Source organism: Tursiops truncatus, chromosome 1, assembly GCF_011762595.2.
Source record: "Tursiops truncatus isolate mTurTru1 chromosome 1, mTurTru1.mat.Y, whole genome shotgun sequence".
Classification (NCBI taxonomy): domain Eukaryota; kingdom Metazoa; phylum Chordata; class Mammalia; order Artiodactyla; family Delphinidae; genus Tursiops; species Tursiops truncatus.
In genome coordinates, this window is record NC_047034.1 from 100972779 (window position 1) to 100998299 (window position 25521).

Genomic DNA, 25521 nt, shown 5'->3' on the forward strand with positions numbered 1-25521 from the left:
GGCCTGAGAAAGGCTTCCAGAGGCCACCCCCGCTTGGACATGGTCCCGCCAAGGAGACACTTAGTAAGCACTGAAAGCCAAGACTCAGCTCACTGTCCAGCTGTTCATGAATTAAGTGCATTTTGTTCCTTTGCTCCAAAGAGTTCAAAGCATTGTCAATAAAAATCTAAACATGAAATGTTAGGTATAACACCATATTTTTAGAAAGAATGGGGCCAAACCACCTTTCAGGTCCTCAGAAAGATGGCAGCCTGAAAAAAATATATTTTGGAGAAATAAAGGGAAACAGACCAGTGGTTGGTTTATTGGCTGGTTCTGATGGGTTGTTTGCCAGTCTGTGTCAATGCTGGAGTGGCATTCAAGCCAGAGAAAGGGCGTGCATTTGCAGCAGAGTCAACAAAAGAGAGGTTGGCATGGGAGCATGTCCCCAAAGAAGTATGCTTTGGCTGTTATCTTGAATTCCTGCTCACATGGGGCTATCCAGGACAAAGAGCTTAGTGCATGGGGGTAGAACAAGCTCCCAGAGAGGGTATCTGACTGGGTGGTTCCATCAGGCTGCTCTATTCTCGGCTAGGAATAAGTACAGCATTATGCAATTCCATGGCCTCATAATCTAAGGAACTTGAATGGTCCCACTAAAGAAAGTACTGGCAGAGTGAAAGCAGGTCTGGGTAGTAATGAGGTGTCTGGCTGTTCACAGGGAAGGAATTCATTACAGATCCAAACGAGGCTGCACTGCAATGATCGGGAAGCTTCAATATTGCACATTTTAACCACGACTCAGGTTTCCACCCCCGCCCTTATCGCTGAGACTAAAGAGCTGCTGCTCAAATCAACATCGTAATTAGCACTGGAGCAGAAAACCATACTCTAAATTGTTGGCTGGTATCCAGAAACTACTGCCCTCCAGTGGGCCAAATTATACTTCACTATTTATCCTGGTCTTTAAAAGTATCCCATAAAGCTAACTGTTAGTAAACTAAACGTTCATGCTTTGAAGACAGATTTTTACCATCTTAAATTATTAACCAAGTTTGACTTACATATAAGAGACTAATACTTGTGAAATCCAAAGACATTTTACCTTAGTTACAGCTGAGAGCCAATAACCTAAGGACTTGTCTCAAACAAAGGAACAATTCTATCAAATAGTAAATAAACTCATTACCAAATGCAGTTTTGACCTGTTCTAAGACACGTGTATTTAGCACGTGTTATTTTTCTTCGGTGGTTGCCTGAGAAGCTTTGTGACGGTTACAAGGTGACTTTCATTCATACCACACACTTATAGTGGACTCTAGTTCTTCTTTCCCACAGCCCTGCTTTTCAACTGCAGACAGAGGTGATTCTGGCTTTGCCATTCAGCACATTCCTTCCTCATGACTGCAGAAACTGGTTTAGGGGTAATCACATGCCCTAACTTGGTCTAGGAAGGGTGAATCTCAGCGCTCTTTGTGGGAATGTTGGGATGCTCTCTTTCTTGATGAACATAATGAAGAAACATGTAGCCCCAATGTTAGCTTAATCTGATGGTTCTCAAAGTGTGGTCCTGCATCTCAGGTGATGGAATAAGAATTAGCATCACCTGAGAGCTTGTTAGAAATTCAAATTCACAACCCTGACCTCAGACTTACTGAATTAGAAATCTGCATTTTAACAAGAAGCCCTTCAAGTGATTCTAATGCCCAGTAAAGTTTCAGAACCACTGGCTTAATCTATAATCTACTGCAATGAGAGACTACAAGTAGCTCTAGACACAAATGGGGCATTCCTAGTCCTGGGAGAGGTCAGAAAGCAGCTTGCTGTGAAGCCAAAATCAAATTAAGAATACATAGAGCATAGACAAGATCCTCTGTCTTTAGCTGCACTGGAAGGTCTGTCATATATGGGTCTGTTAGGATTTTTTCTGTTGCAACGTACCGAAACTCTTTCAAGAGAACTTCAGCAAAATTGGGGAGCCTGTTTTCCCTTTTGTCAAGTGAGCTAATTGGTTGAAAGCTCTTCAATCTCTTTTAGCCTAAATTCCATGATTATGTATTCATTAGACAGAGCATGAATAATTAACAGCTGAAAGGCAACACTTTCTCTGGGAGAAACGAAAATACTTCAAAACAATCCAGGAATTTTGTAACAGAAATTGCAATTCATCTTGAATATACAAAATTTAATAAACATTTAAAACAGGGTTCTAAAAAAGCTTTAAGAAAAAAGGTTTTGACATAATCTTAATCCAGCCTGATTTTCAAAAATCCCTGGAAAACTATGCTCCATCTGCAAAGAAACTTGTCTTCTCTAAGCATGTATCAGGCCAGAGAATAAGAAACATTCAGAGGGGCAGGAAAATGCTTTTCCTCTGCATAACGGCATTTAGGGTGGAAGTGTCCTTTAATGACTAAGATTGCGGTGCCACCTTCAGTTCCTGAGGAGGATCGCAACTTAACCAGAATTCAAGAACTGGATTGCAAAAGCAAAGGAATAGTAAATAAAACCCAAAACACCTGTAAATGATTAAGAATGAAGGAACATGGTGGGGGGAGTGGCCAGAATCACTGAACCAGAGAACCTCCTCCAAGTTGCTGCAACTCCACCTGTGATGGTCTCTTTAGTCCACAGCTAGAGCTCCACCCCAGATCCTGCTACTTAAAGTGTGGTCTTGGGACAGCGTTTGAGCATCACTTGAGAGGTAGTTAGAGATGGAAATTCTCGGACCCTCCCCCGACCTACTGAACCAGAATCTGCATTTTCCAGGTGATTTATATGCACATTGAAGCTCTGTGCTTTCCCCAATCATTTAGCCCACTCTTCTGATTTCACAAAGGCAGGGTAGGGGAAGTGAGGTGGAGAAGGGGAAGAGACACCTCACCAATGGATAGAACTGCACAGCCTTGACAAGAAGTTGCCATTTATTAAACTTCAATTTTAGCAAGTTATTAATCCATGCCAAAAGTAAAAGCAGAGCCATGATCATACTGTAAATACCACACATTCACTAAGACAATACTCTGAGGACCTCTGCTTTAATCCACAGTTTTCTAAAGACCAAAAGCTTTCCTGCCTCAATCTCACTGATTCATGTGCCCTGCTTCTACCTACCCATCCTTCAAGACTGGATAATAATTCCTGGATCTCACCCAGGAGCTTTCCTCTCCCATATTCCCAGTGCACTCTTCCTACCTCCTTACTGCATTCTCACAATTCTTTCTTACCACCCTTAGTATGGTACAGATCTTTACCTGTTATGGCCCCTTTCTAGATGGTAATTTTTCTGGCAAGAACCATGCTTATGCATTTGAATTCATTCATTTATTCTAATATTAAGCACCTACTATGTGCCAGGCATTTTGGATTTGATAAAATACAACAGGTATAATCTCAGCTCTTGTGGAGCTCATGTATTTGCAGGGTAAAATGTCAAACAAGTAATGATAATAGAACGTAATCATTATGATAGGGGAAGTATAGGGTGCTTTGGGAACTCACGTGGGGCCATCTAACTTGGAAGGGCTACCTAAAACCTCAGCTGAAGGACACAGTTAACCAGGCAGATGGAGGAAAGGGAGAGGAGAAAGTGTGAGCAGTGTTCCAGGAAGACGGAAGGCTTGATCACAAAACAATGTCTTGGACATAGGATGATGCCAAAAATAAATATGTGTTTGAAAAAGCATCCCAAATTCAAAGCCATTTGGCAAAATATCTTTGGCTAAATAGTTTGGCCAATTAATTTATGTTTAAAATTTAAATTTCTAATGGATATGTGTATAACTAACTCGCTTTGCTGTATAGCAGAAACTAACACAACATTGTAAAGCAGGCTAGGATCATTAGCTAAAAGCCCGCCTGTGACAAACTCAAATCCTCACACATCGACTGCTTTAAATATTGTCCCAAACCATAATTTTAGCCGATCAGAGCCTACCTACTTTACATACCCCATGAAATTGTATTGAACATCTGCTGACCATAGATAAGACAATCCTATAGCTGTAAGACCCCAAACCACTGCTTGTCCTTCAGAGCAACTGCTGCTGAGGGACATCACCTAGACACATGAGCCCCTCTCTGATTTCCCTGTTGCCCCCGGGAGTCCCCTTGTCCTATTCCACTTATAGGCGGTGGTCTCACGCCACCATCTCTGGAACTAATATTTTCTTAAGTTCTGTCAGTTCTCACGTGTTGAAGGACTTCCTCTCTCATGCAATCCTGTCCAACTGCCATCCAAATAAAGTTTATGTGTTTAAAGTTTATCTTGTCTCCTCCTTGATCAACACCCAAGCCCCTGACTTACCACAAGAAGTTACGAAGTTCACAGGTTCAAGGGATGGGATTATAAACCTCACTTCTCTTTGGAGGATGTTCATACCACACTGTAAAGAGCATGTGGGGTTGGGAGCATCCTTGGAAAATACAATCTGTCACAAAGGTCAATTTACAAAAATTAACAAGTAGAAAATATACTAGAATCAACAAACATCAAATGCCTAGCAATGAAGATGTGCAAGACCTCTACACAGAAAACAACAAAATATTACTGACAGAAATTCAAGAAGTCTTAAATAAATAGAGGGATCTATCATGTTGGGTGAATTCTGCAGTTGCTGGGTACACATGTTAATTAGGTCAAGTTGGTTAATTGTGTTCAATATTTATGTGGGGTTTTTTTTTTCCCCCACTACTGGTGGATCAACCTTTTATCATCATGAAATGACCTTTTTAATTTTTAGAAATGCTCATTATCTTAAACGTCTACTTTGGATTCTGGGACAAGATGATAGAGTAGAAGGACTTGAGCTCACCTCCTCTCATGAAAACACCGAAATCACAAGTATCTGCTGAACAACCATCAACAAAAAAGACTGGAACCTACCAAAAAAAGATATTCTATGTCCAAAGACAAAGAAGAAGCCACAGCAAGACAGTAGGAGGGCGTATGTGTGATATAATCAAATCCCATACCTGCTGGGTGGGTGACCCACAAACTGGAAAGTAATTGTATCACAGAGGTTCTCCCACAGGAGTGAGAGTTCTGAGCCCCATGTCCGGCTCCCCAGCCTGGGGATCTGGCATCAGGAGGAGGAGCCCCCAGAGCTTTTGGCTTTGAAGGCCAGCGGGGCTTGATGGCAGGAACTCCACAGGACTGGGGAAAACAAAAACTCCACTTGTGGAGGGTGCACACAAGGTCTCATGTGCACTGGGACCCAGGGAAAAAGCAGTGACTTCATAGGAGGCTGGGCCAGACCCACCTGCTGCTCTTGGAGAGTCTCTTGGGAGGCGGGGGGTGGCTGTGGCCCACTGTGGGGACAAGGACACTGGTGGCAGAGGTACTGGGGGATTACTCATTGGCGTAAGGTCTCCTGGAGGCTGCCATTCTGACACCAAGACCTGACCCCACCCAACAGCCTGTAGGCTCCAGTGTTGTGACACCTCAGGCCAAACAACCAACAGGGTGGCAACACAGCCCCACCCATCAGCAGACAGGCTGCCTTAAGTCTTCCTGAGCGCACAGCCACCTCTAAACACAACCCTTGACGTAGCCCTGCCCACCAGAGGGTCAAGACCCAGCTCCACCCACCAGTGGGCAAGCAACAGTCCTCCCACTAGGAAGCCTGCACAAGTCTCTAGACCAGCCTCACCCACCAGGGGGAAGACACCAGAAGCAAGAGGACCTACAATCCTGCAGCCTGTGGAACGGAGATCACAAACACGGAAAGTTACGCAAAATGAGATGGCAGAGGAATATGCTGAAGGAATCAGATAAAACCCCAGAAGAATAACTAAGTGAAGTGGAGACAGGCAATCTACTCAAAAAAAGAATTCAGAGTAATGATAGTAAAGATGACACAAGATCTCAGAAAAAGAATGGAGGTACAGACCAGTAAGATACAAGAAATGTTTAACAAAGAGCTAGATGTTATAAAGAACAGAGTTGAACAAATACAATAACTGAAATGAAAAATACACTAAAAGGAATCAATAGCAGAATGAGGCAGAAGAACAGATAAGTGACCTCGAAGACAGAATGGTGGAATTCACTGTCATGGAACAGAATAAAGAAAAAAGAATTGAGGACAGTTTAAGAGACTTCTGGGACATTAAACACACTGACATTCACATTATAGGGGTCCCAGAAGGAGAAGAGAGAGAGAAAGGGCCTGAGAAAATATCTGAAAGGGCCTGAGATAATAGCTGAAAACTTCCTTAACATGGGCAAAGAAACAGTCACCCAAGTCCAGGAAGTGCAGAGTCCCATACAGGATAAACCCAAGGAGGAACATGCTGAGACACATAGTAATCAAACCGATAAAAATTAAAGGCACAGAGAAAATATTAAAAGCAACAAGGGAAAAGCAACAAATAACATACAAGGGAATCCCCACAGGGCTGTCAGCTGGTTTTTCAACAGAAACTCTGCAGGCCAGAAGGAAGTGGCACAACATAAAGTGATGAAAGAGAAAAACCTACAATCAAGAATACTCTACCCAGCAAGGCTCTCATTCAGATTCAACAGAGAAATCAAAAGCTTTACAGACAAGCAAAAGATAAGTCAGTACCACCAAACCAGCTTTACAACCAATGCTAAAAGAACTTCTCTAAGTGGAAAAGAAAAGGCCACAGCTAGAAACAAGAAAATTACGAATAGGAAAGCTCACCAGTAAAGGTAAACATATAGTAAAGATAGGAATCATCCACACACAAATATATCAAAAGCAGCAATCGTGAGGAGAGTACAAATGTAGGATATTGGAAATGCATTTGAAATTAAGAGACCAGCAACTTAAAACAATCTTGTGTTTGTGTGTGTGTCTGTGTGTGTATATATATATATGGACTGCTATATCAAAACCTCATGGTAACTGCAAACCAAAATTCTACAATACATATACACACAAAAAAGAAAAAGCAAAAAAATTAAATTAAATTAAAAAAAAAGCAACCCAAACACTACACTAAAAGTGGTCATCAAAACACAAGAGAACAAAAGAGGAAGAGAAGAAAAAAGACCTACAAAAACAAATTCAAAACAATTAACAACATGACAATAAGAACATACATATCAATAATTACCTTAAATGTAAATGGATTAAATACTCCAACCAAAAGACAGACTGGCTGAATGGATACAAAAACAAGACCCATATATATGTTATCTACAAGGACCCACTTCAGATCAAGGGACACATGCAGACTGAAAGTGAGGGGATGGAAAAAGGTATTCCATGCAATTGGAAATCAAAAGAAAGCTGGAGTAGCAACACTCGTATCAGACAAAATAGACTTTAAAATAAAGACTGTTACAAGAGACAAAGAAGGACACTACATAATGATCAAGGGATCAATCCAAGAATATGTAACAACTGTAAATATGTATGCACCCAACAAAGGAGCACGTTAATATATAAGGCAAATGTTAACAGCCATAAAAGGAGAAATCAACAGAAACACAATAGTAGTGCGGGATTTTAACAACCCACTTACATCAATGGACAGACCGTCCAGACAGAAAATCAATAAGGGAACACAGGCCTTAAATGACACATCAGACCAGATGGACTTAATTGATATTTACAGAGCATTCCACCCGAAAGCAGCAGAATACACTTTCTTCTCAAGTGCACATGGAACATTCTCCAAAATAGATCACATGCTGGGCCACAAAGCAAGCCTTGGTAAATTTAAGAAAACTGAAATCATATCACGCATCTTTTCCAACCACAACACTATGAGATTAGAAATCAACTTCAAGTCCTCGTGCAGGAAGATCTCACATGCCATGGAGCAACCAAGCCCATGCACCACAACTACTGAAGCCCGCGTGCCTAGAGCCCGTGCTCCACAACAAAGAGAAGCCACCGCAATGAGAAGCACGCACACCGCAACGAAGAGTAGCCCCCACTGGCCACAACTAGAGAAAGCCCATGCGCAGCAACAAAGACTCAACACAGCCAAAAATAAAATATAATAAATTAAAAAAAAAAGAGAAATCAACTACAAGTAAAAAACTGTAAAGAACACAAACATGTGGAGGCCAAATCATATGCTACCAAATAACCAATGGATTACTGAAGAAATCAGAGGAAATCAAAAAAATACCTAGAGACAAATGAAAATGAAAATATGATGATCCAAAACCTATGGGATGCAGCAAAAGCAGTTCTAAGAGGGAAGTATTCAATATATAGCAATACAAGCGTATCTCAGGAAACAAGAAAAATCTCAAACAACCTAGCCTTACACCTGCAACAACTAGAGAAAGAAGAACAAACAAAACCCAAAGTTAGTAGAAGGAAAGAAATCATAAAGATCAGAGCAGAAATAAATGAATTAGAGATGAAGAAAACAACAGAAAAGATAAATGAAACTAAAAGCTGGTTCTTTGAAAAGACAAACAAAGTTGATAAACATTTAGCCAGACACATCAAGAAAAAAAGGGAGAGGGTTCAAACCACTAAAATTAGAAATGAAAAAGGAGAAGTTACAACTGACACCACAGAAATACAAAGGATCATAAGAGCCTAGTACAAGCAACTATATGCCAATAAAATGGATAACCTAGAAGAAATGGACAAATTCTTAGAAAGGTACATTCTTCCAAGACTGAACCATAAAGAAACAGAAAATATGAACAGGCCAATCACAAGTACTGAAATTGAAACTGTGATTTTAAAACTCCCAACAAACAAAAGTCCAGGACCAGACAGTTTCACAGGCAAACACTAACTAACATTTAGAGAAAGTTAACACCTACCCTTCTGAAACTATTCCAAAAAATTGCAGAGGAAGGAACACTCCCAAACTCATTCCATGAGGCTCCCATCATCCTGAAAACAAAACCAGATAAAGATATGCCTAAAAAAGAAAATTAGAGCCAATATCATTAATGAACATAGACACAAAAATTCTCAACAAAATACTAGCAAACTGAATCCAACAATACATTAAAAGGTTCATATACCATGATCAAGTGGGATTTATTCCAGGGATACAAGGACTTTTCAATATCTGCAAATCAATCAGTGTGATACACCACATTAACACATTGAAGAATAAAAACCATATGATCATCTCAATAGATGCAGAAAAGGCTTTTGACAAAATTCAACACCCACTTATGATAAAAACTCCCCAGAAAGTGGGCATAGAGGGAACCTACCTCAACATAATAAAGGCCATCTATGACAAACCCATAGCTAACACCATACTCAATGGTAAAAAGCTGAAAGCATTTCCTCCAAGATCAGGAACAGGACACGTTTATTCAACATAGTTTTGGAAGTCCTAGCCATGACAATCAGAGAAGAGAAATAAATAAAAGGAATACAAACTGAAAAAGAAGTAAAACTCTCACTGTTTGTAGATGACATAATACTATACATAGAGAATCCTAAAGATGCTACCAGAAAACTACTAGAGCTCATCAATGAATTATGGTAAAGTTGCACGATACAAAACAAATACACAGAAATCTGTTGCACTTCTATATATTAACAATGAAAGATCAGAAACAGAAATGAAGGAAACACTCCCATTTACCATCGCATTAAAAAGAATAAAATACCTAAAAATAAACCTACCTCAGGATGCAAAGGACCTGTACTCTGAAGGGAGTACACAAAGGGTATCCAATTACATATGAAGTTCACAAACAGGCAACCTAATTTATAAGTCAGCATAAAGTGGCTTTTATGGGCTAACGGTTGGAAGAAGACATGAAGGAGGCCCGGAGGCGTGACAACGTCCTATTTCTTGATCTGGGGGGTGGTAATGCACATGAACACTTTCTAAAAATCCAATGAGCGTAAGACTTGTGGGCCTTTCTGCTTATGTATTATATTGCAATAAATATATTGGCTGTGGCTGGAATACGGGCAGCAGGGGATGCCTAGAACTGAAAAAGTAAGAAGTAGCTATATAATACACTGCTTAAAAATAAAACCACCAGGGCTTCCCTGGTGGCGCAGTGGCTGAGAGTCCGCCTGCCGATGCAGGGGACACGGGTTCGTGCCCTGGTCCACGAAGATCCCACATGCCGCGGAGCGGCTAGGCCCGTGAGCCATGGCTGCTGAGCCTGTGCTCAGCAACGGGAGAGGCCACAACAGTGAGAGGCCCACGTACCGCAAAAAATAAATAAATAAATAAAAAATAAAACCACCATAAAACAGTTACAGGTTACAAATGGTTGCCCCACTGAACAGCAGAAACGACCTCAGCATTGTAAAGCGATTATACTCCGATTTAAAACAAAAAAAAAGAGAGAGAGAGAGAGAGATTGCCCTTAAGGTGTGGGGAGGGACTGTTATTTATGAATTTCTAGTACTAGATTTTTTTAAGTGGCATGCATACGTTTATAGGTCAGAGCATTTCAACTCTTCACAAAAGAAAAATTACTGATGGAGGTAAAAATGTAAACAGCTTCCTACAACTAACAATGCTAAAGTCCCATCTGATAGGAGAAAACTCACTCTGCTTTTAGGCAAACTATGGTTTTAAACACCAAATTTAAAAGTTAAAAAATTATATAAGGAAATGATAGATGCTATAATATCACCCCAGTTTTAAGCCAAATGCTAATCATTAAGGGGTGGAGGGGGAAGAGGTGAAGGGTGGTAGGATTTGTCATCCCAAAATATGCCACTTTGGCATAAGGACTAGTTTGAGCTACAGGCACTTAAACAGCAGGTGCAGGAAGGGCACTCTGACTCTCCCCTTTTCCTTAAAACAGGCGATAAAACCCCCATATGGAATATGTCCTCACTACACCCGAAGGAGAATAACACTGTTATCAAGGACAGGATGTTGAGAGAATTCTATACAAAACTTATTAAAATAATTCTTACCTTCTTTTAGCCTCTCCACATAGTTATTTTCCACAATTGCATGTTTGTTCAGCTTTGTAGCCTCAGGTTTTGCCACTTCTTTGGGGCTTTATTTCCTTACGAGGGCTCCCGTGTCACATAAAACTTATATTAAATAAATGTGTATGTTTTTGTCCTGTTAATCTGTCTTACGTCAATTTAATTCTTAGGCCCAGTCAAAAACACAAAGAGGATAGAACTTTTGCCTCCCTTATAGAGGCAAACCCCAGATACATTTATTCTATTAGTGCATAGCATACAACCCTAGGTGTCTGCATCCCTATTTTCTCATAGAAAAAGTAGAAGCTTGGTATGATACATTTGATATGCAGTGTGTTGCTCATGGATGAAAGTCCTTATCTTCAGTTTATTCTTCAGATTAAACTGCCATTTCCCAGTTCAGTCTATGAACGATACTAACAGCAATTATATGGGAAAAGATGTTCCATGGTCAATCACGTTCTGGAAACACTGGATTCCTTTACTGCAAGCCTTCCTAGAACCAACAAGTTAATGTATAGTGTGATTCTCCAGGAAAGGGATCTTTCTTTATACCTCATATGGTGAGGCACTTTAACATTTGTTAAATTAAAAATGGAAGAAAAAATAAAGAAAACAAAAACAAAGAAATTTTTTTGATTGCAAGAATTCATTACAGGGCTTCCCTGGTGGCGCAGTGGTTGAGAGTCTGCCTGCCGATGCATGGGATGCGGGTTCGTGCCCTGGTCTGGGAAGATCCCACATGCCGCGGAGAGGCTAGGCCCGTGAGCCATGGCCGCTGAGCCTGCGCATCCGGAGCCTGTGCTCCGCAACGGGAGAGGCCACACAGTGAGAGGCCCGCATACAGCAAAAAAGAAAAAAAAAAAAGAATTCATTACAGAGAAATAAGGAGGCAGCTAGAAAAATACTTCTATTAGTAGGCTTACGATAACCTAGAAATCTGAAAATCTGAAACTTCCCCTATGCCATAAAATGTTTCCCAGGACTGATACTATCTTTTAAGGTCTCCTGTCTATTTGGTAGCATTTGTGAAGTACACTGAAGGTTTTTTCCTGGCTTTTCTAAAGAAGAAATTCATTCCATTAAAACCACATTTGACAAAAATTTTTAAAAATTAGATACTGGATGCTAAAAGGGCTTTCTGAATGTTTATTTTTGTATTTTTCAAGTCAGGACTGTATAACTCTGTATGAACTACCTAGGATTTATATACCAGAATAAAAAGAACAAGCAAAGGTTGTATAGGATATCTGATTCTTTTTTAATCTGAACAGAAAATAAGTAAGTATACAAGTTTGCTAAAGAGAAGTGGTAAAAACTGAATGCTATGTAATATGGAATCAGTACATCAAGTTTTAACTTTGGTAGTCAGTGATTCTTATAGTTAATTCTGCAAAAAAAAAACCCAAACCAGTTATGCAGAGACAAGAATATAAAAAGCCCCTTTCTGAATCCCAGTTTGATAAAACTGATTTCATATCTAGCTTATTGATAATACTCAATTTCAGTTCTCCCTGTGCAAATAATACACATAGTCATTAATGGTGGTCTGGTGAGATGAAACTGATTTCTCTTAGGATATAGTTCAACATAATGACCCAAATACAAAAAAGTTATTAAAGAGTCACAGAGATAAACCAGTGCCTTAGGAAACATAATTCATTCATGTGCATAATTTTATAACATATTTTTTAAACATAAAATCACAGTCAAAGACAGTGATAACATTGCATACTCAGTGCTTTACTTCATGTAGTACATTCCTATGGCTCATCTGGAGTTTAACACCATGTAACCACCACACTTCTAATGAATGGGCTCCTAACATATACAAATCCATCCAATTCTTTAAAAATTCTAAAAATCTTATAAGACCTTGAGCTTGACATGTAAGGACTTTGTGTTTTCATATCCCATCACTGAGAAGATTAGGTGTGAAACACAGTAACCATCCCCTGTAAGCAAGACTGCACATATACTTTTGTTGCATCACCACAAATAACCCTCAAAACAACTCAATAATGAAGATTGCGAGTGGCACATTTATTATTTAGCCAAAGAAAATCCAAATGGCTTTCCTGGATTCAAATGTACCCCAAGACATAAGCAAGGAATGAGTATAACTGTGGCAGCTAAAGACATCTGCCACAGGGTAATAAAGGCCATTATGCCAAGATGTACATTTTGATAATACACTATGATTTGTTTGTTTCCCACTATCATGGGGCACAAGAAAATGAAACTCAAGACTATCTTGTTAGAACAGGACAAGTGATGACCCTAGTTTTAAATAGGGTTCTTCATTGAAGGAAAAGATAGAGCCATAAAAGTCAAAGTAGCTGACTTCAAATGGTTTACATCCCAGGATGAATCAGGTTACACTGATTTAAGCCCAATTTAATTTAGGCAGGTTTTTAACCACAAGAATAAGGACATTCTTAGTACATATTAATAATTAAACCAACATATACACAATTAGCAATATCCTATATAATATTAAATGTTTCAACAACTTATTCGTGATTATTTTATATCTAGTTAATTTGTTGTTTTGTTTAAAAAAACAAGCTCAACTTTATTTTACAATGTACTTTGTATTTCTAATTGTATTGTGTAATTAGTTCATTGAAGCTGGTTCAATACAGTTCTCTGGATTCTAAGAGCCAAACTCAACTGTATCTTCTGTTATCTGTTTGAATTCATAATTGCCTCTGCCATCCATATGCAGGTAGTACTATGGGAAAGAAGGGGGAAAAAATCAATAACTGAGAATCTCCTTTTTGTCAGGAATTTATGTAGAGCTTATTATACGAGAAAATGATTGAAAATAATTATTTTTAAGCCACTAAAATCTTCAAAAGTTTATACTCAGAAATGCATACCATTTTCCAAGGAAAGACTAAAAGAAGATGTCCGCTCTCTTTAAAAGGAGCCACAATATACAACTGCTTGTAGTGGATATAGTACTTTCCATTAAGAGAACTAAAACACCAGACTTCCTTATTATTATTTTTTCCTTATTATTTTAAAGGAACCAAATCTGTAAGCATCCCACAAATTAGAAAGCTTCTAGCACTCCACAACCAACAATCTGATCTACAGAGGTGCAAGGGCACTAAGTGCAAGCCTGTCGTATAGGACAGCCTCTAAAATACTTACTTTAGCTGGTTTCCCAGATCAGCTCAGAACCTCTAACTTAAGGCTTTTTGTTCATTTGTTCTTTGACTTAGCAGAGGAGGATGAGAACTAGAGAGTGAGCTCAAATATTTCATCCTATGAAGATGCTTAGGACAGCAGTTACAAAGCTTTCCGTTTTATTTAGTGGCTTTTTGTTTACAGAAAAGACTTTTGTTTTTCCATTTTCTATATTGTTATTTTTAAGCTATTCTGGACTCTTTAACATTGCAGTTCTTTGTGTTACCCCTCCTTCACATGATCAATGGCCTGACGGTTATTTTGATAACTGTCTATACACCTCCAGGAGAAGAGGAAAGGGGAAACCCAAGTCCTTTCACTGTCCTATGGCTGTAATGTTTATGAACTTCTGAGAAAACACAAAGGCTTGGGTATATTTTAAACTGCTTTGATTTCTAGTTATTTAGTTTTTCATTCAATTCATGAAAATGGGCAAATTATAATATGTCATTAAGATAATAAAAGTATCTTTAAAAGTCAACAGCTATATAGAACTTCATTACGGTTTATTAAGAACTTTCATACAGGCTACCTCTTTGATCCTCACGGTAATCTATGAGACAGTTAGGCAAGGATCAATACTTTATTATACGAAGGAAGCAATTAATGCCAGAAACAGTGATGCCTGAACCCAGGTTTTCTGACTTCAAATCCCACGCTCTTCATTTAACCATTTATACACTATCATCTAAACCATAAGGTTCTTGAGTGTAAGGACAGTACTCTGTATCCCTCATGACACTTAGCCCAGTATCTGGTTAAAAAGATAATCAATCAGGTATGTATTTTATGGGACAAAACACCCTTACCATGTTCCAATTTTTCTCAACCCTTTCTGTATCATTTAGGTAGGAAAAAAAGGAAAGAAGAGAAGAGGGAAGGGAGAAAGAAAGAAAGGATGGAAGGAAGGAAGGGGGGGGAGAGAGGAAGGAAGGAAGGAAGGAAGGAAGGAAGGAAGGAAGGGAGGGAGGGAGGGAGGGAGGGAGGGAGGGAGGGAGAAAGGAAGGGAGGGAGAGAGAAAGGAAGGGAAAAGAAAAGAAAAGAAAAAAGAAAAGAAAAAAGAGAAGAGGAACTAAGCTGGGTTTATTTTTAGGGTTTGATTATTTTACATTAAGAGTTGAAGAGAACTCCCACACTGAGAATGGCACTATGGCACTGCTGGAGCACCTGTACCTATGTAAACCTCACTGTAATATCTTTGTAAATTATAGTGACCACCTAATGAATTCTGTTTATTACAGTGTGATGACAAATATAGCTGACATTATACAGTTTCCTCCTTGTAGTCCTGATCTCTACTAAAACTGTCTCTAAACTTTTTGCTACCTGATCCTTCTTAAAACTTTCTCCTTCTGTCAATACAGAATGGTAAGAAAAAGTTTGTTTGGCCATAGTTGTGATAAGATTATGCACATTTTAGTCAGTTATTATACAACAGTCATTTATAAAACTGGAGAACCACTAACTGGTTCTCTAATATCTATCATATATAACAAGGGACTGTTTACATATATTGTAGCTTTCAAAATTAACAACTACAATAATATTTATGAAAATGCTGTTTTATAAAAATGAATTAGAATCACCTTTTTCCCTTAAGTTATATATTTATAAGGGAATATACACCAAGAAATCTAAAACCATAATCACCTGAATTCATATATGAAAATAAACTCTCACTATACCATTCAATAAGAAATACAAACCTCATGGTGTTTCCAAAGAGACTTTCTATGTGACACAGTGAAGAGGGTAATGCCAACCTAATACAAGGAAAATGATTTAGGTTTATATCAAGAACACAAAGTCACAAATTGAACTAGTCTATATAATTTAAGCTGTTAAGATGACTGTCTTCAGTAGCTATAGTTAAAAATCAATGCCAAAGAGAAAGAACTGTAACTGATGCCAAATGTTTAAGGTAATGCAAAGTACAGGCCATTGACCGCATAATAAAAACTAACAAGTATCAACAGAATCTTAAAGAAAAAAAAACTAAACTAATAGGTACTAGCTTAATTAAGTGTATTATTTTGTTTTGGGCAGGAAATATATATCCTAGCACATTTTGTATTTTATTGTAAAAAATATATGAAAAGAGTATAAAGGTGGTAAAAGTAGCAAAAAGTCAAAAACAGGAAAATTAAATCAATATAGTACTGCCTACAGCGAATTTGTTTTTCAAATACAGGGTCATAATCTTTTATTGGAAACCCTTATTTTGGAATGTCCTAGAATTCAGACTTTGGAAAAGTAGTATTTACCACCCCCAGAGGGTTCTGAGGCAGAATTCTGAAATCAAACACATCAATGTTTCTGCAACAACACATATGGACATGAACATTCAGTGAGATAAATAAGAGCTTAAAAGTCTTCTGTTAGTTCAGGCCAGGTCTGGCTACCCAGTGAGCTTGCTACAAAATAATGAAAAATCTTTTGGTTTTACAAGCTTACTGGATTTCAGACTGTGAATTAGGATTTATAGATTGTTCTTCAAATTTTCAAAACAACACTAAGAGATACAGCTAGTTGCTCTGGATCAGTGATTCTCAACCAGGGAGGGGAGGCAGGGGATTTTGTCCCATAGGGGACATTTGGCAAGGTCTTTTTGATTGTTGCAACTGAGAGTGCTACAGAAGTCTAATGAGTAGAGGTCAGAAATGCCGCCAAACATCCTACAAACAGAGGACAGCCTCCCACAACTAAGAGTCATCCAACCCACAATGTCAACAGTGCTGAGATTGAGAAACCTTGCTCTAGATCAGTGTTTCTCAAAATGGATCTCTCGAGGCTGAGATACATGCTAGGGTAGCCAGGAAATCTCCACCATGAGTTCCAATTTTCATATTCATTTTGATAATTAAAAAGAATTTTGAGTATGTTCTTCTTATCACTTCTATCATGAGATTTAAGTGCCCAAGTTTGTGTTTACACTTCTGTTGGCACCAAGTAGTGACTTAAAGTGGTATCATTTAAAACTTTTAATGTATCATAAGTTTGGCTGCCGTGGGAAAGGTTTTCAAACAGGTTAGGAACTGCATGACAAGTATACGGTCCGTTATTAATAAAACATATATTTCGATGGTGCAACACATATCTGATTTTTGAAAGCTCACTTCAGATATTCTTTCTCTTACAACTCTAAAATAACTGGATTAGATCTCAACTGAATGAAGGCATTCTTATAATAGAATTACTTAAGTCAAAATACGTAAGCAAAATTCAAAACATAAGATCTGGACCTCCTATTATTTTTGGACCTCAGATTAAACCTAAACGAGTGGTTTAGTTTCAGCAAAACAGTATCATAGGTCTCTCTAACGCTGCAGTTTTGAAACTGTGTTTTAAAGTTTTATCTGTTTTATAAGTTTATATTGGTTTTGTAGCTTTTGTAAATGAGTTTTAAGTTTAAGTTCATACTTCATTTCATGCTTATCCATATTCAAGTGCCATTATAGTAATACAATTTATCAACTGGGGGCTCCATAAGAATTTTTTTCTTTTAAGTGGAATCTATACATAGGAGAATTGCATCCTTTGTGGGGACTTGCAGCCTACAGCTAGATATAAGAGGAAACTGCATGGACAAAATTACCAGCAAAGTGCCTCTAAATCACTAATCAAGTAGAGACTACGTGGTTCTATGTGTAAGAGATTCCACAAACACCCCTAATGCCTATAAATCTGAAAATATGTATGGACAAATGGATAAAAAATTATAAATGACTAAAACTGATTAAGAACAGAAAACCATTAAAGAAATAAAATCAGTAGCTATAAAATCTTCCTAAAAGATGAACGTAGCAAATTTATCCCTTCTTCATTATGCCAATTCTTCTCAAACTTTAATGTGCATTTGAATCATCTGGGGGTTTTGTTAAAATGCAGGCTCTGATTTAGTAGTAGGGCTTGAGACCGCATTTCTAACAAGCTCCGAGGCGATGCTGCCGCTGCTGAGCTGTGACCAACCACACTTTGAGCAGAAGGAATTGATCCTGTATATATGCATCGTGACTTTTTATATTTATTGTGAACTCCCAAAGAGCAGTTACAAAATGTTAAAAGACCCCTGTACTTCATTTGCTTACACTGAAACTCTAAAAAACAGTTAGGATACACTGCTCTTGTTCTCAAAATCCAACACAAGTATAGATGATGGTGACAATTCCTCACAGGAAAAAAAAACAAACAAAAAAACTGAGATTACTGGATAATTACTTAAAGAATGGAACCAATGTAGACAGCCTCAGAAAAGGCTACCAAAAGAAGCCCTGGTAAAATACTGGCCAGGCCAGAGAAAAAAATGGATAAATTAAAAGTTGCCAAATAATTACGATCGAATTTTTTTAATTAAAATTTTTTTTTATTTTTTGAATTTTCTTTATAAAAATACAAATGATATTTAGGTAAAGTTGATGGAACAAATTAAGAAAATATCAGTTTACTAACTCTGAGTATAGAGAATGAGTTAAAAGGAAAATAAATGTAAACACTTATTTTATATCTAATACACAGCTAAAAAGAATTATATTCAGAATTCACTGATAATTTTTTTTACTCATATCTATTAATTATCAGTTTAAAATATTAAAGCAAGATATCATCCTATGATAGTAATTTTGTCACTTTATAACTTGGAATCTTCTCTTTGGGTAGATATTTGGTTGGACACAGAGTAAACTGAAAGGGGGGACTGAGAATTTATCACACTTACCTTTCGACAATGACTGTAAATGTAGTCTTCCACATCCACACTAACTGCACTTGTGCATTCATCCAAAATGGCAAACTGGGGCTTATGATAAAATAATCTTGCCATCTGAAGCATAAAAAGAAATATTCTGTACAATCATTTAGAGAGCTAAAATTAATATGCGAAAGTAGATTTACTTTAAATTGAATACTCATTTACAGTCTTCTAAAGCAAAGATGAAAATTATTCTAACTCAAAAAATCTACTTCTCAGAAGCAAAAACAATATAAAGAAACCTGATTGTTTTTATTATCGTCCTGAACAAAGGGAAAAATGTAACACATGGGAAATATTGTTAAGAGTAAAGCAAAAACTTTTAAGACTGATGGGAGATGAAGTTGAGTTTTAAACTAGTATTAAAGAAAGCTCTCTAAAAGTCAGAGGGTACACTTTTTGATGAAATCTTAGAATTCAGACTATAGATGACTCATGCAAAAACTGACTATTTTTAAACATTTTGTTGCTAAAGTAATGTCAATATTATGTTGCCAATTAATATTCCCACCAACAATGTTTGAGTGCACCTGTTGTATATATCCCTGTGGTCAGTACTGGGCATGCTCATTTTTAAAAGGCTGTGCTAATTTTATAAGTGAAAATTAACATCAAGGTTATTTTAGCTTACATCTCTTTGATTAGCAGTAATGCTGAACATTTTGCTGTTTATTTTCCATATGTAGCTTATTTTCTGGGAATTATTTATTCTGATCCTTTGTCTAACAGATACTCCAAATTGTCATCTGCTCTTAACAGTGATCTCCATGTTGCAGGACCATGGACACTTTCTATCCTTGCCCAATTTATCTTCTCTGCAACATTCAATGCAGGTGACCAGTCCCTCCTTCTTGAGAAAGTGAAATCATGGTTTTAAGTTTCTTTCCATTTCTTATGCTGTTTTCTCAGTTTCTTTTCCAGCATTTTCTCTTTCACTTGACCATTAAATGTTGGGGTCCCTGAGGGTTAATTCCTAGGTCCTCTCCGCTTTTTCCTATGTTGTTTCTCTCTGAGTGATCTCATCAAATCTCATGATTTCAAATATTATTTACATTTGTAAACTCTTGATATATCTCCCTCACCCATACTTCTCTTCTGATTTCCAAACTAATACATAAAAATTCCTATTTGATCTTTCTATTTGGATATCTTACAGGACTCACAGACTTTAAAAATCTAAAACTCAACGGATTTTCTAGATTTTTCCCTTAAATCCATTCATCCATTTCCCCCACCCCATCTTGAACATTTCAGAAATGAAGCTATCAAACAAGCTGCTCAAGCTAGAAAGCTGTGAGTCCTCCTTGATCTTTCCTTTCTCCTCCTCCCTTCCCCTCCCCCCCATTTTTAGTCCATTCAAGTCAGTCCTGTGGACCCTACTCACCTTCCCCCAGCTCACAATCATGTCCTTAGCCCAGAGCATAATCCTCTCCTGCCTGGACGACCACAAAGAGCCTCCTGCTTCCTCTTTTGCACCTCTTTAACCCATTCTCCATGTAATCAGAGAGGATCTTCCAGAATCGTAACAGAGAATTTCATTCTTCTGCTTAAAACCCTTCAATAACTTCCCATTTCACTTAGAATAAAATTCAAACTCTTTACCATGGTCTACAAGGCCCCGCACAACCTTATTACTACTCACTCTCTAACTTCAACATTCCAGCCACCCTCTCCTCTCAACTACCAGGACACAATGTGTCACAGGTCTTACAGGCTTAGCACGTCACTTTCCTTGTGTCTCAAACGCCTTACTCTGCTCCTTGCATCTTTCAAATTTCTGCTTAATGTCACCTTCTCAGACAAACCTACCCTGATCCCTTTCCCCAATCCAAGTAGGTCCCTTCTGTAACATCTCTGCAGCTCTTCACATACTGTAAATTGTATGTTGTCTGTTTCTTTGTCTACCCCTTAGGCTATAACATTCACAAAAGCCGAAACTCCGTTTTAATCACTACTGTACACCCAACACCTGTGTAGTATAGGAAACATTCAAATATTTGATAAATGAATGACTAAAACATAAAAACAGCTTTCTTGGGGTTTATATCTTATTTATGAGAGGTGTGAGGAAGGGGAAGCAGCAAGGACAGACCATCAAGAAGTTCAGCTGTGCAGAGAATGAAAGGTATAGGCTACATGGGACCTTTGGTTAAGGCAGAGTTTGCTTTTTAGATCACAGAGACCTGAAAATATCTTTCTATAAGAGGACTAGAAGAGATTAAATATGGGGGGGGGGTGTCGGAGGGGGTGCATACTGAAGGAGAGGGATGTGATAAAGTTGGAGGAGGGAGGGTCCAAAAACATAGATGGAGACATTTAGCCTTTCTCAAGAGGAAGGATGACATATCCTCCACTAAGAGTGGGAGCAGGGAGGTCAGGACAGCCCAGTGCAAAGTTATTAAGAGGAGTGATTATTTGAAGGCATTCTACAAATGCTCCTCCTCTGTGTTCCCATGCAATGCTTTGCATACCTTCGTCACCACACTTAGCACATTATATGGAAATTGTCTCATCGTGTGTTTTTCTCTCTCCCACTATGCAGTCAGCTACTCGGTTTCTCAATACAAGGAGATTTTGGAGTATATGAACTCTGCAGTCATACTGCTGACTGAGCATGACAGGCCACTCCCACCCCCCACCAGCTTTAACATTTCCTAGATATCTTTGCCTGGCTAGCCACTTAACTGTTCTACATTCTATTTCCTCTGTGAAATGGGACACTCACAGCTCGCATCTCACAGGACTATGGCGAGAATGAAATGAGATAACCTGTGTAAAGTGCTTGGCATACTGCCTATCGCCTATTTAGCACTCAATAAAAATTAGCAGTCGTGTAACTGAAATAACAGCATCTCTTTTTTCTTTAAGAAGTAGGAGGGGGCTTCCCTGGTGGCGCAGTGGTTGAGAGTCCACCTGCCGATGCAGGGGAGACAGGTTCGTGCCCCGGTCCGGGAAGATCCCACATGCCGCGGAGCGGCTGGGCCCGTGAGCCATGGCCGCTAAGCCTGCGCGTCTGGAGCCTGTGCTCCGCAACGGGAGAGGCCGCAACAGTGAGAGGCCCGCGTGCCGCCAAAAAAAAAAGAAGTAGGAGGAGTTATTCTGCTGAGAGTGGTGGAGAAAGTAATGGGGTAGAAAGCCTGAGACTTGTAGTTTTCAAATGATTATCATGAAAAATGAGACAGAGGGACAAAAATCAGTAATAGGATTGCCAAGCCATGCTGTGAATCCCTGTAAGACTGGAAACCATGGAAGTGCAGTGCCACCAATCCATCTTATTCTCTGATTTTTTTTCCAGCGGTGCTCAGAAGCCAATGTACAGAGATGCCAAGGCAAACAAATGCTCTTGGATTGGTGTTTAAATAATATGAGAAAACAGAAAGTGGGAAAGGAAGTTAAGGGGAAGGGATCATTTGTTCATTCCTTTAAGAAATATCTCCTGTGTACCTCCTATGTTCTAGGCCCTGGATTGTTAAGTCTGTGCTGGACAGGAAAGAAGGTAGTCAGAAGGGAACTGATCAATTATAGAGAAGGAATGGGTCAATATTAGAGAGACCTCAGTGAGTCTGAAGAACGGGGACAGCTGCCAATTAGGTAAAAGAAAAAGAATTACAAAAATGAATTTAAAAAAACACTAAAAATCTTATGACAGTGGTATGTCTGGTAAGGTGTTTTGGGCCTTTCTTTACACTTTTATAAACATTCCAACTTTTCTATCATATATACTTTTTCATAATTCAATATAAAGAAACCATCACTAAAGAGGAAGAGCAAGAACAGAAGAGTAGAAAAGAAAACTATGGGTCAGAGAAATAAGACAGCCCAATTTATGATATTAGGTGGAGCAACCCTGGCTGATGTTTGGACCAGGGTTGGACTAGCTGATGGCTGGACACAAATGGGTACAATGGGGGAAAAAGACATGTCACTTGAGACTTCAAGGCACAGTGAGAGAAGAGAACTGGTCAGACAGTTCACCTGCATATTGAAGGCCATATACTGTAATGTACTGGTTAAGAACAAGAGTTCTGGAGTCAGACTCACCTGCACGTGGATCTCAGTTCTGCCATGCAGCAGCTGTTTGGTATCAGTAAGCTGCTAAGTTCTCCAAGTCTTTCCCTCATCTGTACCTTACTTCACAGGGGCTCTTGAGAGAATTAAATGGGACCTGCCATCCCAAACCAATCTTTCCCTCATCAATATTCTAGTGCATTTTCTTTGTAACTATCACTGAAGACTGCCTGCCTGGTATCACAATTAAAGGAGCATATCTGGCTCTCCTAACTAGATTATAAAGGCAGGCACCTAGCTAAGTGCCTTGCACAGAATAGATTCTTAGCTAATCCTAAACTCTGTGGCAAGCATACCATAATTAATTTTTTTGCTGTTAAAATAATGGAATATTTCCCCCTATATTTATGTTGATATTTTTCAAGGGACTTTTAGAAATGTGTTCACCAGATCTCCCTTTATTCAGTAGTTTTATTCCATTCCCTCAAATTCAAATCCTGATTCTTCTTACCTAAGACTTCCTTTGGTTCATCTGTTTTATACCAACGTTCACTCATAGATTCACTGTTTTGGTTAAACCTCTCAAGTCTGTTCTTCCTAAAAACTATAATTTTTATAATTTATAAATTATAGGTTTTTATAATTTATAAAAATTATGTCTTCTCTTCCCATCAACTTTTTACTTTGAAAATTTTAATCCTACCAAAAAAATGAAAGAACAATAAAATGAATACACATACATTCTCCACCCAACTTCAGCCATGTTAATATTTATTGCATTAGCCTTTTCTATCTTCCTCCAAACCCTTCTAAAGTAGCAAAACAATATGCTCTCTTTTAAACTTCACATTCAATTCTCCAAATACTGGCCTATACAGAACACACCCTGTCAAGGGCTTGGCCATGCAACCGTGTTACAGGTGAGCTCTCCCCATTTCCCAGCTCTATCATGGTTCATCTAGCTTTACAGGGTTCCTTCCCCCACTCCCTATTCTTCCAAAATAACCTCTCACACCTCTAGGCATACCCTTAAATTGTGTATCTTCTAATAAAAACTACCCTCTGTGTAACATTTATACCAAACATATAGAATTCCTTCGTTTAAGCAGATTTATTTTTCTTTCTGAGTCTCCATTGTGTCCACTTGTGAATCTTGCCTTATCCTTCCATTTTCTTTGAAGTCATAGTATAGGAATGTAAATTAGTTTTCTTGAATTGCAGTTATTTCTATAGGCATCTTCTAAACTGATTCCAGAAATGCTCAATCACTTTAAATTTTCATGCCTTCAGCCCAATTTCCACTTTGAGTATGGCTGATATCTCCTCTTTCGTTTATGATTCATTCATCACTCTAGATTAATCTCACTAGCCAGACAAATCACAATATTAAGTTGATATTAAGTTCATATAGAATGGGTATGACCTGGAGAAAAACAACATGCAAAACAATCATGGAATAGGAGGTAACCAAAAGGTAGAATATAACCTGAAGATAAACAGTAAGCAATTCTGAAATAAGTCCATTCTGCTGCTATCCTTCCTTGGCTACAGTTTTCTCTAATTTCCACAAGGTTATAACACTCCCTCACCAAAAAATTCCTCTGGATCTGCTCAAATTATGGTATGTCTAGTTAGAAAATGACTCCCTAAAAGTTATCCCCCTTGCGACTTCCCTGGTGGCGCAGTGGTTAAGAATCCGCCTGCCAATGCGGGGGACACGGGTTCAATCCCTGGTCTGAGAAGATTCCCACATGCCGTGGAGCAACTAAGCCCGTGCACCACAACTACTGAAGCCCACGCGCCTAGAGCCCGTGCTCCACAATGAGAGAAGCCAATTCAACGAGAAGCCTGCGCACCACAACAAAGAGCAGCCCCTGCTCACCGCAACTAGAGAAAGTCCACGTGCACCAATGAAGACCCAACGCAGCCAAAAATTAATTAATTACAAAAAATAAAATAAAAAAATAGAAGTTATCCCCCTTTACAGAGTACTCAAAGAATCACTCTTAATATGTCACATTTTGTAGTCATGTTTGATTGAGATAACTTTAGTTGATCATAAAATAATTGCTTTGAAATGTTTCTTTATATTAGGAAAATTTTAAAATTCTAAATAACTTTAGGTAGTAGATACTGAGCCCTGAAACAAGGATAAATATAATGATAGAGGGAAAGGACAAGAACAGAATAAAGAATAAAATGATAATAAAATTAACATCTCTAATACCTTCAGCTACTTTAGAGAGAATAGGCTAAGACAGAGAGGTGTCTATAGGGAAAAAATACTGAAAGGGATCTCATAACCCAACCAGGACCTATGTGCTACAAAGTTCCCCAAACTTTTGGAAAAACGGATTAACGGTATATAATTGGATCTGCATCTTTTCCTTTCATAGGAATATTTTTGAATTTTTCAGAATTCCAAATTTACATGCAAGCTATACTTCTATTATCATATAAACTAAACCACACTATAATAATTGCTAAATAAAAAGATTAAAACAAAACTGTATGCCTTGATTACCAAAATGCTGGATTCTAAGAGTGACTTTATGCAACCAGCTGCATTGCTGTGCAGTGTTTTCAGAGCACACTTACTGCCATTCTTTGCTTTTCTCCACCACTGAGTACATCCATCCAATCCTGAACACTGTCCCAGCCTCCTTCACGTTCAAGGATATGACCCAGCTGGACATTGTCTAAGTATTCCTTCAGTACCTT

The 25521-nt window shown here is 38.4% G+C and overlaps 1 protein-coding gene across 4 annotated transcripts in view; it reads right to left on the reverse strand.

The window, feature by feature from the left end:
* Positions 1 to 12087: 12087 nt before the first annotated feature.
* ABCD3 (ATP binding cassette subfamily D member 3) overlaps positions 12088 to 25521 on the reverse strand; it is an 82806-nt gene continuing 69372 nt past the window's right edge. For 2 of the 4 annotated variants that reach the window (XM_019919945.3, XM_073810800.1), the window contains 4 exons: positions 25399 to 25518; positions 18760 to 18864; positions 15752 to 15808; positions 12088 to 13584 (listed from right to left, as the gene is read on the reverse strand). In XM_019919945.3, coding sequence (XP_019775504.2) covers positions 13507 to 13584; positions 15752 to 15808; positions 18760 to 18864; positions 25399 to 25518 — 360 coding nt within the window. In that variant the 3' untranslated portion in view covers positions 12088 to 13506. The other 2 variants (XM_073810805.1, XM_073810807.1) reach the window with 2 other exon arrangements.